This window comes from Ochotona princeps, chromosome 11 (assembly GCF_030435755.1).
Source record: "Ochotona princeps isolate mOchPri1 chromosome 11, mOchPri1.hap1, whole genome shotgun sequence".
NCBI classification, from domain to species: Eukaryota; Metazoa; Chordata; class Mammalia; order Lagomorpha; family Ochotonidae; genus Ochotona; species Ochotona princeps.
Window position 1 is genome coordinate 43,212,627 of NC_080842.1, and position 12,272 is coordinate 43,224,898.

Here is a 12,272-nt window from a genome sequence, read left to right on the forward strand (position 1 = left end):
TTAAAACAGAATCACCTATGGAACTTGTTAACAATACAGTTTTCTAGGCCCACTTCATACTTTTGAATCAAAATCTCTGGAATTGAGACCCAAAATGTGTCAATTGTACAAGCACTCCAGGTGATTCTTATGAATATCAAAGGGTAGGCACTCTTTCCCAGGTCTCTTACAGAAAGACTTTGGCCAACACTCATCATAATCTCCCATGAATTCACTCATCTATTTTCAGCTGTGAGGCTAAAGCAGGCACAGCCTAAGTCAGACTCTGGATACTTGTTCTATGCAGATAATCAGCCATGTGGCTTTTCCAGCTTTCCAACAACAATGGGATATTGATCATCTCCAGCATCACATCCTGCTATTTTCTGCAGTTTGGAGTTTCAATGAAGTTACCTGCAGCTCTTGGAAAGGGTAGATTTATGTCAAACCACCTTGTTCTTTCCCTCTGCCTTTATTGTCAAGGTTTCACAGATCATAGAAGACCTTAAGAGACTTTCTAGGCTTTCTTACACACAATGCACTGATGAGTTTGAGGACAAATGTTTCCTGTCATGCAGGAGACCTGACACTGCTGGTGGGAGCCACAGCTCACTGGAACAAGAGGAACCAAGTATCCGTCTGATGCTCAAGGTTCACCACACGCTGTGGGTCTTAACAGTCACATGAAATAGTGACATGTCATTGCATTCTCATTTCTCAGAGTGACTAAGTAACTTGCATAAGCTTGCCTAGGAAGTGAAAGAGGCTTAAATAACGTTCCCAATGCCAGGATTATATAGCAAAATGAGAAAAACAGGGGAATAGAAATTTTGTGGTTTCTGAGTCAGCAAGTTGCCAACATAGCATCATCTTCAGACTTCAGCCTATCACTAAACCTTTCTGAACCTGTTTCCCCCCTCTATGTTTGCTCTTCCAATTCTAGCAGGAGCAGAGTCACCTGGTGCACTTGTTAAAGCACAGGTACCATCAGCCCCACCCCTGGAGTCGCAAACATTCAGAAGATTTGAGGTGGGACCCAAGAATTTGCCTTGTTCCAGCTAGTCGCTAAGTGACGTTGTTGCTGCCTGAAATGGATCTCCTTTGAATGACATTTTGCTATAAACATAATCCTCAAATAGACCTTTGAAATACAAGGGAATAAAGGAGTAACTCTATTTTTCCCCACATCCCAGAAAATAATCTTATGCAAACCTTGAAGCAAGAAGCCCATTTGCGCTCAACAACACCACACTGCAAGACAAGATAGATGGCACATCACAAGCCACACAGGGTTCCCAGCCACAGACACTGCCACTGAAGGAGATAATAGAGAGGCACATCAGATAGGCACAGCTGTCAGTCCAAATCACAGGCCTTGTAGTCAAGGCTCAGGCCCTCTGCTTTTCATTTTTAGCTAATTCTATTCCCATAATATTTTCTCTGCCTTCATTTTTCCTCCTTGGTGATAATAGCCACCATCACTTTTAAGTAATGCAATCTAGCTCTCCTGTTGTTCTAGTCATCACAAGTACCTGGAGTACCTGATAGCCACAAAGCAAAAATGTTCCCAGGGTATGACACTTCAATGGAATTTTAATTTTTCTGTAACTTTGAAGTTTTCACTCCACATAAGAAATGAGTTGTTCTGCCTGGGTCATGTTCAAAACACTTGGAAGGGACTGTTTGCTTGCTCAAATGTGATATAGATTTCTAGGATTTTCAGCGTGTTTGTCATATGGTGAACAATGAGGCGGGTTTATAAATGAAACAGATTCCAGAACTTGAAAAAAGCAGAGACTATGCTTGCAGAGACTTGGAGCATGGATTCAAACTAAAGGGTAATCTTGCAAGAAATTCCTCTGCAATAAGAAAAAAGCGAAGCATTGGCATTAGCCACTACTTCACTGGAAAGGAAATGGAACATCTTTTGGAGTTTTAAGAAGAGGAAAGTGAAAACATAGCTTATTGGCACAGAGCGGCATCTGCCAGAGATAGCCCCAGGATTTCCTGTGACTGAATCTGAACCACAGACCAAATTTCATGGACCAGGATGTTCTCTTTCAAAAGCTATTTGTAACGTACAAGAACACTGCTGTGGAACATGCCCCTGGCTTTGTTAGACATCTCAGTTTGCAATCAGATTCCAAGAGGCTGGTTCACACCAATTGACAAAATGGTTCATACATGAACCACCCTGGCCGGGGCTGCTCACTTCCTATTTACATTCCTACCTTTCATTCATCTCAGACCAATGGGGTTTCTTCCACAGGTGAGCCCCTTGCTTGCTCAGAACTATTAAGTCACATCCATATATTAAAGGCAGTATCTGGCATTGCTACAATTATCCCAGCCCTTCCATCCTAGGGAAAAGGCCCTGCACCCTTCCTCTTCAGGTCCTTATCTCTGTCCACCTCCCAAAGGTCTGCAAGTCAGACGAGGAGTGCTGGTGACATAAGCATCAGAAACCCAGACACAAGGAGGGACCATCTAGATTCTCACCTGTCTTGAAATCTCCTGTAAGCTATAAAAGAGGAAGAGTAAAATAGAAGAGTATCCAGGAAGTTATGTTCTTCAGAAACTCTTTATTTGGGCCCAACACAGTGTCCAGTGGTATATACATATTTTTTGGAGGGTAGAAAACACATTGGGTTTGGGAGTAAGCATTCGCTTAGTGGGATGGGCATTGTGGCCCAGCAGGTTATGTCATCACTTAGGATGCCTACACCCCATATTGAAGTGCCAGTTCAAATCCCAGTTTCTCTGTTTTCCAATCTGATTTTCTGTCAGTGTGCACCCTAGGAGGCAACATATCATGGCCCAAGTACTTGAGTTCCTGATACCCACATGGGAGACCTTGATGGAGTTCTTGGTTCCTAGCTTTGGCCTGGACAGCTCTGAGTTTCACAGCCATTTGGGGAATGAACCAGTGGATAGACGATCTCTCTCTTCTCTGTCACTCTACCTTTTAAAGAGATAATTTTTTTAATGTCACTTGACACAACCACACCCCATATATGAATGCCTGGTTTGAATTCTACCTCTTCTGCTTTCAATCCAGTTTCCTCTTAATGCATATTCTGGGAGAGCAGGTGATGGCTCAAATACATGGGATCCTGCCACTCATGTGCAATATGAAATTATGAATTCCTGGTTCCTGGCTTCAACCTGGCTTAGCCATGGCTATGGTAAGAGTGAACCAGCAGGTGAAAGATGTCCTCTTCTTCTGTTTATATCTGTCTCTTTCTGCCTTTCAAATAAACAAAGACAATTTAAAAAAAAAAAAAAGCTCACTGATTTGGAGTCAGTAGTCATTGGGTACTGTCCCACCTTTACCATTTACTAGATTGGCTACACTGCAAAAGTGGTCCCATTAGCCTAGTTTTACTTCTCTCATGTAGAAACGCAAATACTCACACTGCCTCCTGAAATACAGCCATAATAGATTTTAAATGGTCATACTCATTTGAAGCCTTCTCTATTGAGATGTGATATCCTGGCTCCTTTTCCTTGAATTCAGAATTACTTTGGTGACTAGAACACAGCAGAATTTCAGATTGTTATTATTCTGGAAGTTTCCATTTTCTATCCCTTCAACACTTGATTTAGGAGCCTTGAGCCATCCTATATAAAGTTCAACTTTGTAACAAAGTAGCTGGGGGTGATCCAGCCTCCTAGCTATCCTCCTCAAGCACATTCATGTGAGTGAAGCCAGCTCAGGCCTCACAGCCCAGCTCAGCCATCAGTTCTTCAAGGAGCAAGGCTGATTACCTAGCTACATCTGCCCAAACTCCTAGCCCAAAATATCATGAGACATAGCTTAATTAGCAACAACAGATACAAAAGTTACTTTATAAAAATATTGTGAATCTTGACATGAAACTTTTTAAGATATTTATTAATTTTATTGGAAAGGCAGATTTATAGAGGGAAGAAGAGACAGAGAGAGGTTTTTCATCTGCTGGTTTACTTTCCAAGTGGCTTCAACAGCTGGAGCTGAGCCAGGAGCTTCCTCTAGGTCTCCCACATGGGTGCAAGGTCCCAAGGCTTTGGGCCACCCTCTGTTGCTTTTCCAGGTCACAAGCAGAGAGCTGGAAGGAAAGCAAAGCAGACAGGGCACAAACTTGTGCCCATATGGGATCCCAGTGAGTGCAAAGTGAGGATTTAGCCATTGGACCATCACGCCGGGCCCTACAGATGATTTAAATTATGCATAGGGGTGTGTGTGTGTGTGTGTGTGTGTGTGTGTGTGGTGTGTAGGCAAGCACTATGTCATTTCATATGACAGACTTGGGCATCCAGGGATTTTGGTATCTAAGGGAGCTCCTGGAGTAAATGCCGCCTGGACACTGACGGACAACAATGTATGGGAACTGACCATGAAACTTGGAAGTCACCTGCATTTTCCATATTATACAAAAGAACAGATGTACCTTGAACAAGGGGTTCACAATTATGAATTGTAATTCCTTGTGACATCTGCCGTGGCTCTCTGTGTGGAGATGCAAAATCAATCATCATCATGTTGCAGGAGGCAGACTAAGAGAAACATTCAACTTCTGATTGACTTTGATGAGAGTGAGGGCTTTCTCTACAGCTGGAAAAAGAACATAGGCTGATGACTTGTCTAATGAATTTGGAGCAATGATTTCTTTCATTTTATGACTATTTAACTGCAGAGTATTTTAAAGACACCAGCTCTCCTAACAAGAATATTCAGAATATGGCATTCTAATTAATTACTTGAACATTTCATTGATATTCCTTGTTTAGATCTTTCCAAAATACTTTATCAATTTTCTTGCCTTGGTAAGGAGCTCAGGAAATCTAAACTCTTGATGGGATTATATTCCAGACTTAATTTATGAATTGAGTGTTCGAAACATAAATTCATTTGCCAATGGAAATTTCACATCAATGATAATATTTCAAAAACATAGGCAATGGAATCTCATATAGGATATTTTATTGCACATGTCATATTACATTTTAGAGTTAAAAAAAATAAATCCCACCTCTAATTACATGTAGCCACCTTTTTATAAAGCCTCATAAAACATATTCAACCAGATCAATGTTTGGCTAAGTGGTTCTCATTCTAAGTCTTTTTAATGGCTTTATTCTGAAATAACTTAACGATACTGCTGCTCCAGAATTCCTTAATATAGGTCAAGGTAGTTTAACTGAGAGAGAAAAAAATGTGGGGGAGAGGGCAAAGTGAAAACTATATTGATATTAGCTCATAACTATAGCTTAAATAATCAAACGCATCCCATACCCAAGAGAATTAATAGCTATAGTAGTCCCTCCCCCATCTCCTCATCCACAGCCCCTCCCCAGCCTGCAAGGGATACATTTCAAGAACCACAGTGAATACCTAAACCTGTGCAGAGCTGATTCCTATAAATATACATGGGGATTTCAACAAGTTTGTGTTAGAATATCTAGTGGGAAGCAAAGGAGAGACTCAGGCAGTCCATGTCCCCAGAGGATTCCTCCTTCATCAGCCTATTGACCACAACAGCCCAGGGTGGGTGTTGCTGGGTTTTTGAAGCCCAACACCCTAAGGGCAATCTCAAGAAATAAGAGAAATATGTGTATTTTATCTTAGCTTGGAAAAGCATTTGGGGGGCAAGGCGGGACCGGCAGAACTAATTCTCTGCCTGCAGCACCAACATCCCATATGGATGCCAGTTCAAGTCCCACTACTGCATTCCCATTCAGCTCCCTGCTTATGGCTTGGGAAAGCAGCAGAGAATGGCCAAAGGCCTTGGGACCCTGCACGCATGTCAGAGACCTAGAGGAAGCTCTTGGCTCCCAGCTTCAGCTTGGCCTAGCTCTGGCTGTTGCAACCATTTGGGAAGTGAACTAGCAGATGGAAGATCTCTCTCCTCTCTCTCTGTAACTCTGACTTTCAAGTAAAAATGATAAGTAAATTTTTTTAAGAAAAGGAAACATTTGGGGAAGAATAATTCAAATATAATATCTTACTGCATAGCAATGTTTTTTAAAAAGAAAAGGAAAGAAAAAAATGAGAAATGGAAAAGGGAAGGAAGAGATGGAAGGGAAGGAAAACTGACAGAAACATTAGGAAATGTTGGGAGGTTTCTATTGTGGCAAAAAAAAAAAAAAAAACCACAATCATACATGTTTGCCCAGTGTTCTATGCTATAGTAAGCGACCTGAGGAATCCACACACTTTGCTCCTTTTCCAAGTGAGCTGTGACTGAAGAGGAATAAGGTTCCCAGAACTCCCAAGCATCCTGGACCTAGTAACAGAATATTGGTGGCATTGGCTGCTATTAACAAGCACAACACATTTCTAAAGAACTGATTGAATTCCCAACAGATTCCCTCAGAAACCTTGAAAGTAAGGAGAGCTAAAGAACATTTTGTATTTTGGCAAAGTTCACAGATTATGCCAGTTTACTAATCATGTCAAGTTAGACCACCTTATCAGCGTCTCCAGAGTGTTCCCTTGTCAGTTCCCTGAACAGCCTATTCCTACCCCCACAACCTCCCACAGGCCTCGGCCTCCTTCTGCAGGGCAGAAGCTCCCAGCAGTCAGAGGATCCGCGTTCAGTCATAACCTCACCCCACCTGAAATACCAGGGCCTTTCTCATGCCCCAGGATTTAGCAACCATGAGAATCCTTGAGACCCCAGTGATTGAGATACCAAGAATTACACTATGTGTCTGGGATGTACTCTCCATCAACACTAGCAAAATGGGCACACTTTGACTTGCACAATGTATACCACTTGCAAAGGAACAGAGGGATTATTAATGAGGTGCGTATTACAAGTGAAAGAGGGAGTGTGCCTTGGTAAATATTAAACAGATGCATTTGAATTAAATTCTCCCTTCCTCCCCCTCTGCAGGGGAAGAGTCATCCATCCTATCTTGAGTTAATACATTTCCTCCAACTATTTGTCTATTCTGAGGTTAAACTGTTCATTGAACTCTAAAGTTCACTAATATATTCTAGAGAAACCAACATTTTAATTTTCTTTACAAACCTGCCATGGCACTTTAAAAATATTTTTATTTATTTATTTGAAGAAGTGACAAAGAGATGGAGGGTTAAAGAGAGAGAGTGATCTTCCATTTGCTGGTTTACTTCTCAACTGACAGTAGCCAGGGCTGAGCCAGGCTAGAGCCAGGAGCCAGGAGCCAGGAACTGCAGCCAGGTCTCCCAATATTTGGGCCGTTCGTTATCTGTTGCCTTCCCAGGTGCACTGGCAGTATTCCTGTTTTTCTATTCACTATAAGACAGGTGTCATTTCTTCCTTAAATATTTGGCAAAATTCACTGGTAGGTTCTCTGGGCCTGGGAAGATGGGTTCACAGGAGGAAGTTGGATTAGGCAGGATTAGCAGAAGCACCGGAATATGCACAAGGGCTTACTCCAGAGAGTTGCCCTTACACGAACTGTGAGCTGCTTATGTGGGCTCTGGAAGGCAGGTGGCTTCTGGCCTGGGGCTGGAGCAGGAAGTCTGAAGGGATGATGGTAAGGGACAGCAAGAGCAAGCCACGAGCCACACACGAACTGGAGTACTTGAGGGCACACTGAAGTCATGTCGGTTTTTCTTGCCTATGGCCTTGATGGTTTGGTCCCAACGTTTTATATTTTTAAATTTTGATTTTGTGTCAGTTTTCCCATATTTTCTTGTATCAGTGGTGCCGCTGTTTTTTCAGCAGATTAATTGGTGTGGATTTATGAATCACAGTTTCTTTATAATGTTTGGGGTCTCTGCTTTCTCCCTTCTGACATTGGTCTTGTTTGTCTTTTTTGCTCTCCTTTTTTTGATGAGTCCAATCAAGGGTTTTTCTATTTTATTAGTTTCTCAAAGGAACCAAATTTCAGTCTTGTTGATTTCTATCTGTTTGATTTTCCATTTCATTTATTTTGGCTCTTTAGTTACTGTTTTCTCTTTGGAGTTAATTTTCTATGTACTTGCAAACTTCTCCTGATGGGTACTCAGGTAATCAAGTTTCAGTCTTTGTTCTTTTCCAATCCGTGCATTTAAGGATATACATTTGCTTCCACACACAAGCCTGTAGTCCACAACCGTTAATGTGAGATATTTTCATTACCTTTCAGTTCAAAGCATTTCTGCTAGAATCTCCTTTTTGACCCATAGAAGTTTATTACCCTATTTCAAGTATTTGTGGGTTTCTAATTATCCTCTTATTTGGTTCTAGCTTAGATTAATTGGAACAAGAAAATACACTCCGTAACAGCAAGTTAAGCCACTGGCTGAGTTGCTGGTATTGCCTAAGAGCTCCAGCTTGAGTTTTGGCTGCTACACTTCCAAATCAGCTAATGAACCTGGGAAAGCAATGGAAAATGGTCCAAAGGCTTGGACCCCTGCACCTATAAGGATGAAGCTCCTGGCTCCGGGTTTCAGCCCCACCCAGCCCTGAGCATTATGACCAATAAATTAGAGAGTGAATCAGCACATGGAAGGGCATGTCTTCCCCACTCTGTCCCAAGAAGGCTTTGAGGATGCTTAATCTTTCCTAAATAGTCCAATTTGCTAATCAGTTAATTTCGTATTTTCAGGCATTAAAACATTCAGACTTTTTAAATTACTTTTTTTCATTTTTTAGATATTTCTTTATTTTGAAAGAGTTACAGAGAGAGAAGAAGAGAGATTTTTTCATTGGCTGGTTCACTCTACAAATAGCTGCAAGAGCCAGGAACCAAAAGCTTTATCTGGGTCTCCTACATGGGTGCACCCTCTGCTGCTTTCCCAGGTTCATAAACAAGGATGTAGATTGAAAGTGGAGTAGCCCAGATTTGAACTGGCACCCATATGAGATGCTAACATTGTAAGCAGCAGGTTTATATACTACACAACAATGCCAGTCCCTAGTGTTTTTTGTTCCATGGTATAACTCTGTTATATTATCCCATATCCTAGTTTTTGTTATCACAAAGTTAAGAAAAATAATTTGGAGGAATGCTTTTATTAAATAATATATTTTATAGAGTGATATAATTCTACTACATAGATACCATATTTTTGAAGGCTGAGGTTCTCTGAGTACATGGTCCAATTGTCATTAAAATCTTCTTGTATATTTTCCCTTAGATTTTTAGCCGACCACTTCTGGTTTTAAATAGTTCATAAAAAGTATTTGGGAGTATTCATATGAAAATGATGATTGTTTTCATAATTGTGTCCTTCTTTGTAGGATCCAAATCTAGAGAAAAGAAGAAAAAGTAATTGACATGTAAAAAATTTCAGGATATGTTCCTATGTGAGCTTATTTATATATTGTAAAGTCGGGATTGATGTGACCAATCTATAAAACAGGGAAAGGAATTCTAGAATTTTAACCTCCAAAGTCCTCATTCCAAAGTGCCAACTGTTCAAGAAGTGATGGCTGACAGCACTGCTGGAAAAAAAGTTTCAATTCTGTTTGGCATTCAGTTTGAATAATATCCAATTCCTAGGCAAAGGAAAACATTTATGGCATATTTGTGCATGCACAACATAAGCAGACAAAAGTACTAGATATTCAACAAGTGCTCAGTTGCTGCAAATTAATTCTTTGTTGGTGAATAATTAATTACACAGCTGTGGTTGATATGGTGCAATACAAAAAAGCAACGGAAAGGAAACAAAGACCTAAGCAAGTGAGGCCATTGCCTTTCCAAGCAACTATGATACTCAACTAGTCCTTCTAGTGTGGGACATGGGTGATGTATTTACTTTGTCATTTAGAAGTAGCAAAGAAGGTTGAACAGGTGGTGTACTGGATTAAGTCTCTATTTTGGATGTCCACAGTGCCTATCACAGTGCTGGGTTTAAGTCCCAGCTACTCTGCTTCTGGTCCAGTTTCATGCTAATGTACTCGTGGGAAGGTGCAAGTAACGGTTCACGTACTTGAGTCTCTGGCACCCATGTGGGATACCAGGATGGAATTCCTGTCTCCTGGCTTTGGTCTGGCCCAGCACTGGTTATTGTGGGTATTTGGGAAAAGAACAAGCACATAAAAGATATATGTTTCTCTACCTTTCAAATAAATAAACATTTTTTAAAAAATAGTAAAATTTTGCCCAATTTTTTATCTTGCTTTTTATAGCATATCTAGGACCAAATCCTAGGAAAGCAATCAGAAATATGCCCAAAGACACTAAAATGAGTCCCTTGAGGCCTGATGAGGTAGACAGGAGGCTAAAATCCTTTCCTTGCATGTGCCGAGAAAAGGAATCAACCTATGTGTGCACTGACAGACGAATAAATTTTGAAGATGTGGCCCCCACAGACACAACAGAATATTAACCCCTTATGAAGAAGGAAATTCTGCCATTTATGGCAATCAGGGTGCTCCTGAACAATGACAATATTCTTCTGCCAAGTGATGAAGGTTGGGCCCAGAATGATTAATACTGAATGTTCTCACTTACACAAGGAAACTAAAAACGCTGAACTCATAGGTTCAAAGCAGAATGGTGGTTTCCAGGGTGTGGAGATCCTGGACTATGCTTCAGTTAGGGTAAGTTCCAGAGAACTGTTGTAGAAGCCTGTGACTTCCCTTGATAACAACACATGCACTTGAAAGATGCTAAGTGAGGAGGCCTTACATAGTCTCATCCCCAATTTTTAAAGTCAAGCAGCCCTTCTACTTATGTTGTTGTGATTTTCATAATTAAACTGAGTGAGAAAGCAGATGTAGCTCCCTTAACAGTTGGTCTGGTTCAGTCTGAGTTTGTAGTTAGCCAAAAATATTTTATTTTGGATTTCTCCACACTCCTGGGATATGAAGAATAAGGAAACCAAGAAGAAAAAAACAACTTCCCAGATTTTTTTTTTAGCTTCATTTAGATGTCATCTCAAAAGCCAAAGAAAGGAAACATTCCTTTCTATCTCTACCTTACTACCACAAATACTAGGAACCATTGCTCCAGCTACTTGTCAGCACTGGGCAGTCACAAGGTACCTTTCTAGGAACTTCACATATCATTCAAAACTTAAACTACCTTAGCAGGTATGCACTAACTGCTTTTTTTTTAGGTGAGGAACAGGAGGCGTAGAAAAGCAACTGACCCACAATTACCCAGCCGAGGGCAAGTGAGAGGACTGGAGCCAGGAGCCAGCCCACAGAGACCACACTCTGCACAGCCACATTCCACTTACCTGCGGTGAGATAAATACTAAAATGGAAGCAAATCAAGACTTGGGAGGCAGATGCACTTGGCACATCCACATCGCATATCAGAATGTCTAGGTTTGTCCTGACCCTGTTTCTAACTTTCTGCTAATCTACACCCTGGCAGGCAGCAGGTGGTGACTCAAGTACTTGGATTGCTGTCACTGGAGAGCCAGATGGAGTTCCAGGTTCTTGGCCTCAGCCTGGCCCACTCCCCACCCGACCCTCCCCGGCTAAGGTGGAGTTCTGAGGAGTGAACCAGTGGATGAAAGATTTATCTCCATGTGCACTTGCTCTGCCATTCAAATAAAAAAAAGCAAATACATGCCAAAGCCAAGGCAGCACCTCAGGAGGCCCTGACTGATTGGTCAGGGATGGGACTAAGGCAAGGTGACTACTATGCAGCCAAAGCTGAGAAGCACAACAATCCCATGGTGCTGGCAGGCTTCCTTCCCAGTGACTCGCAACATAACACAGTCCTCAGCCTATGCTTCTTTTGCTGGAAAATGGGGGGGGTCACAGGAGTACCCACCCAATAAATGGACTGATATCACACACAAACCACCTAGAATGAGGCTTGGGACAGAGTAGCTTCAAATGGTGACTATTGCGGTAGTGATAATGGGGGATGAAGTTGATGACAGTGATGCTCATAGGACCATTTTCAGCTGAGGCCAGGACATAGTTCTCCATTCCAGAAAGCAAGGCCCATAATTTCAACCCAAGTGAGATTCTATCATTCATACCGTATGCTCCCTTCCCTGGAATGAACCTCTTGAATTCAATACAACTTCCAATTCATTTTGCAGGAATACTTAGGTTCTCAGGGTGAGGGGAAATGACAGGCATGTATCTATGGTCTACAATATAAAGAAACTCGCTTACCTTGGATTGAAATGGATTTTTTCGGGAACTTTCCTGTGATCTATGACCATTCTCTGATTGTCTCTATAATTAACAGGGTCATCAGGGATCCTAAATTTAGCCATCTGAATTTCTGAATCACTCAGCTCAGCATGGGAGATTCTGGCATAACCTAACCTGTAGGAGAAAGAGAAACAGTTTATAAGGACTGTATTATCATATAAATTGTAATGGAACCTAGTAGAGAGCATTTTGATTATTCAGCCAATG

The 12,272-nt window shown here is 41.4% G+C and overlaps 1 protein-coding gene across 4 annotated transcripts in view; it reads right to left on the minus strand.

Annotated features, from left to right (window-relative positions):
- Nucleotides 1-8,912: 8,912 nt before the first annotated feature.
- CWH43 (cell wall biogenesis 43 C-terminal homolog) overlaps nucleotides 8,913-12,272 on the minus strand; it is a 109,274-nt gene continuing 105,914 nt past the window's right edge. For all 4 annotated transcript variants that reach the window (XM_058670112.1, XM_058670113.1, XM_058670111.1 and 1 more), the window contains 2 exons: nucleotides 12,024-12,179; nucleotides 8,913-9,185 (listed from right to left, as the gene is read on the minus strand). In XM_058670112.1, the coding sequence (XP_058526095.1) occupies nucleotides 9,107-9,185; nucleotides 12,024-12,179 (235 nt within the window). In that variant the 3' untranslated portion in view covers nucleotides 8,913-9,106. The remainder of the gene's footprint in view (nucleotides 9,186-12,023; nucleotides 12,180-12,272) is intronic.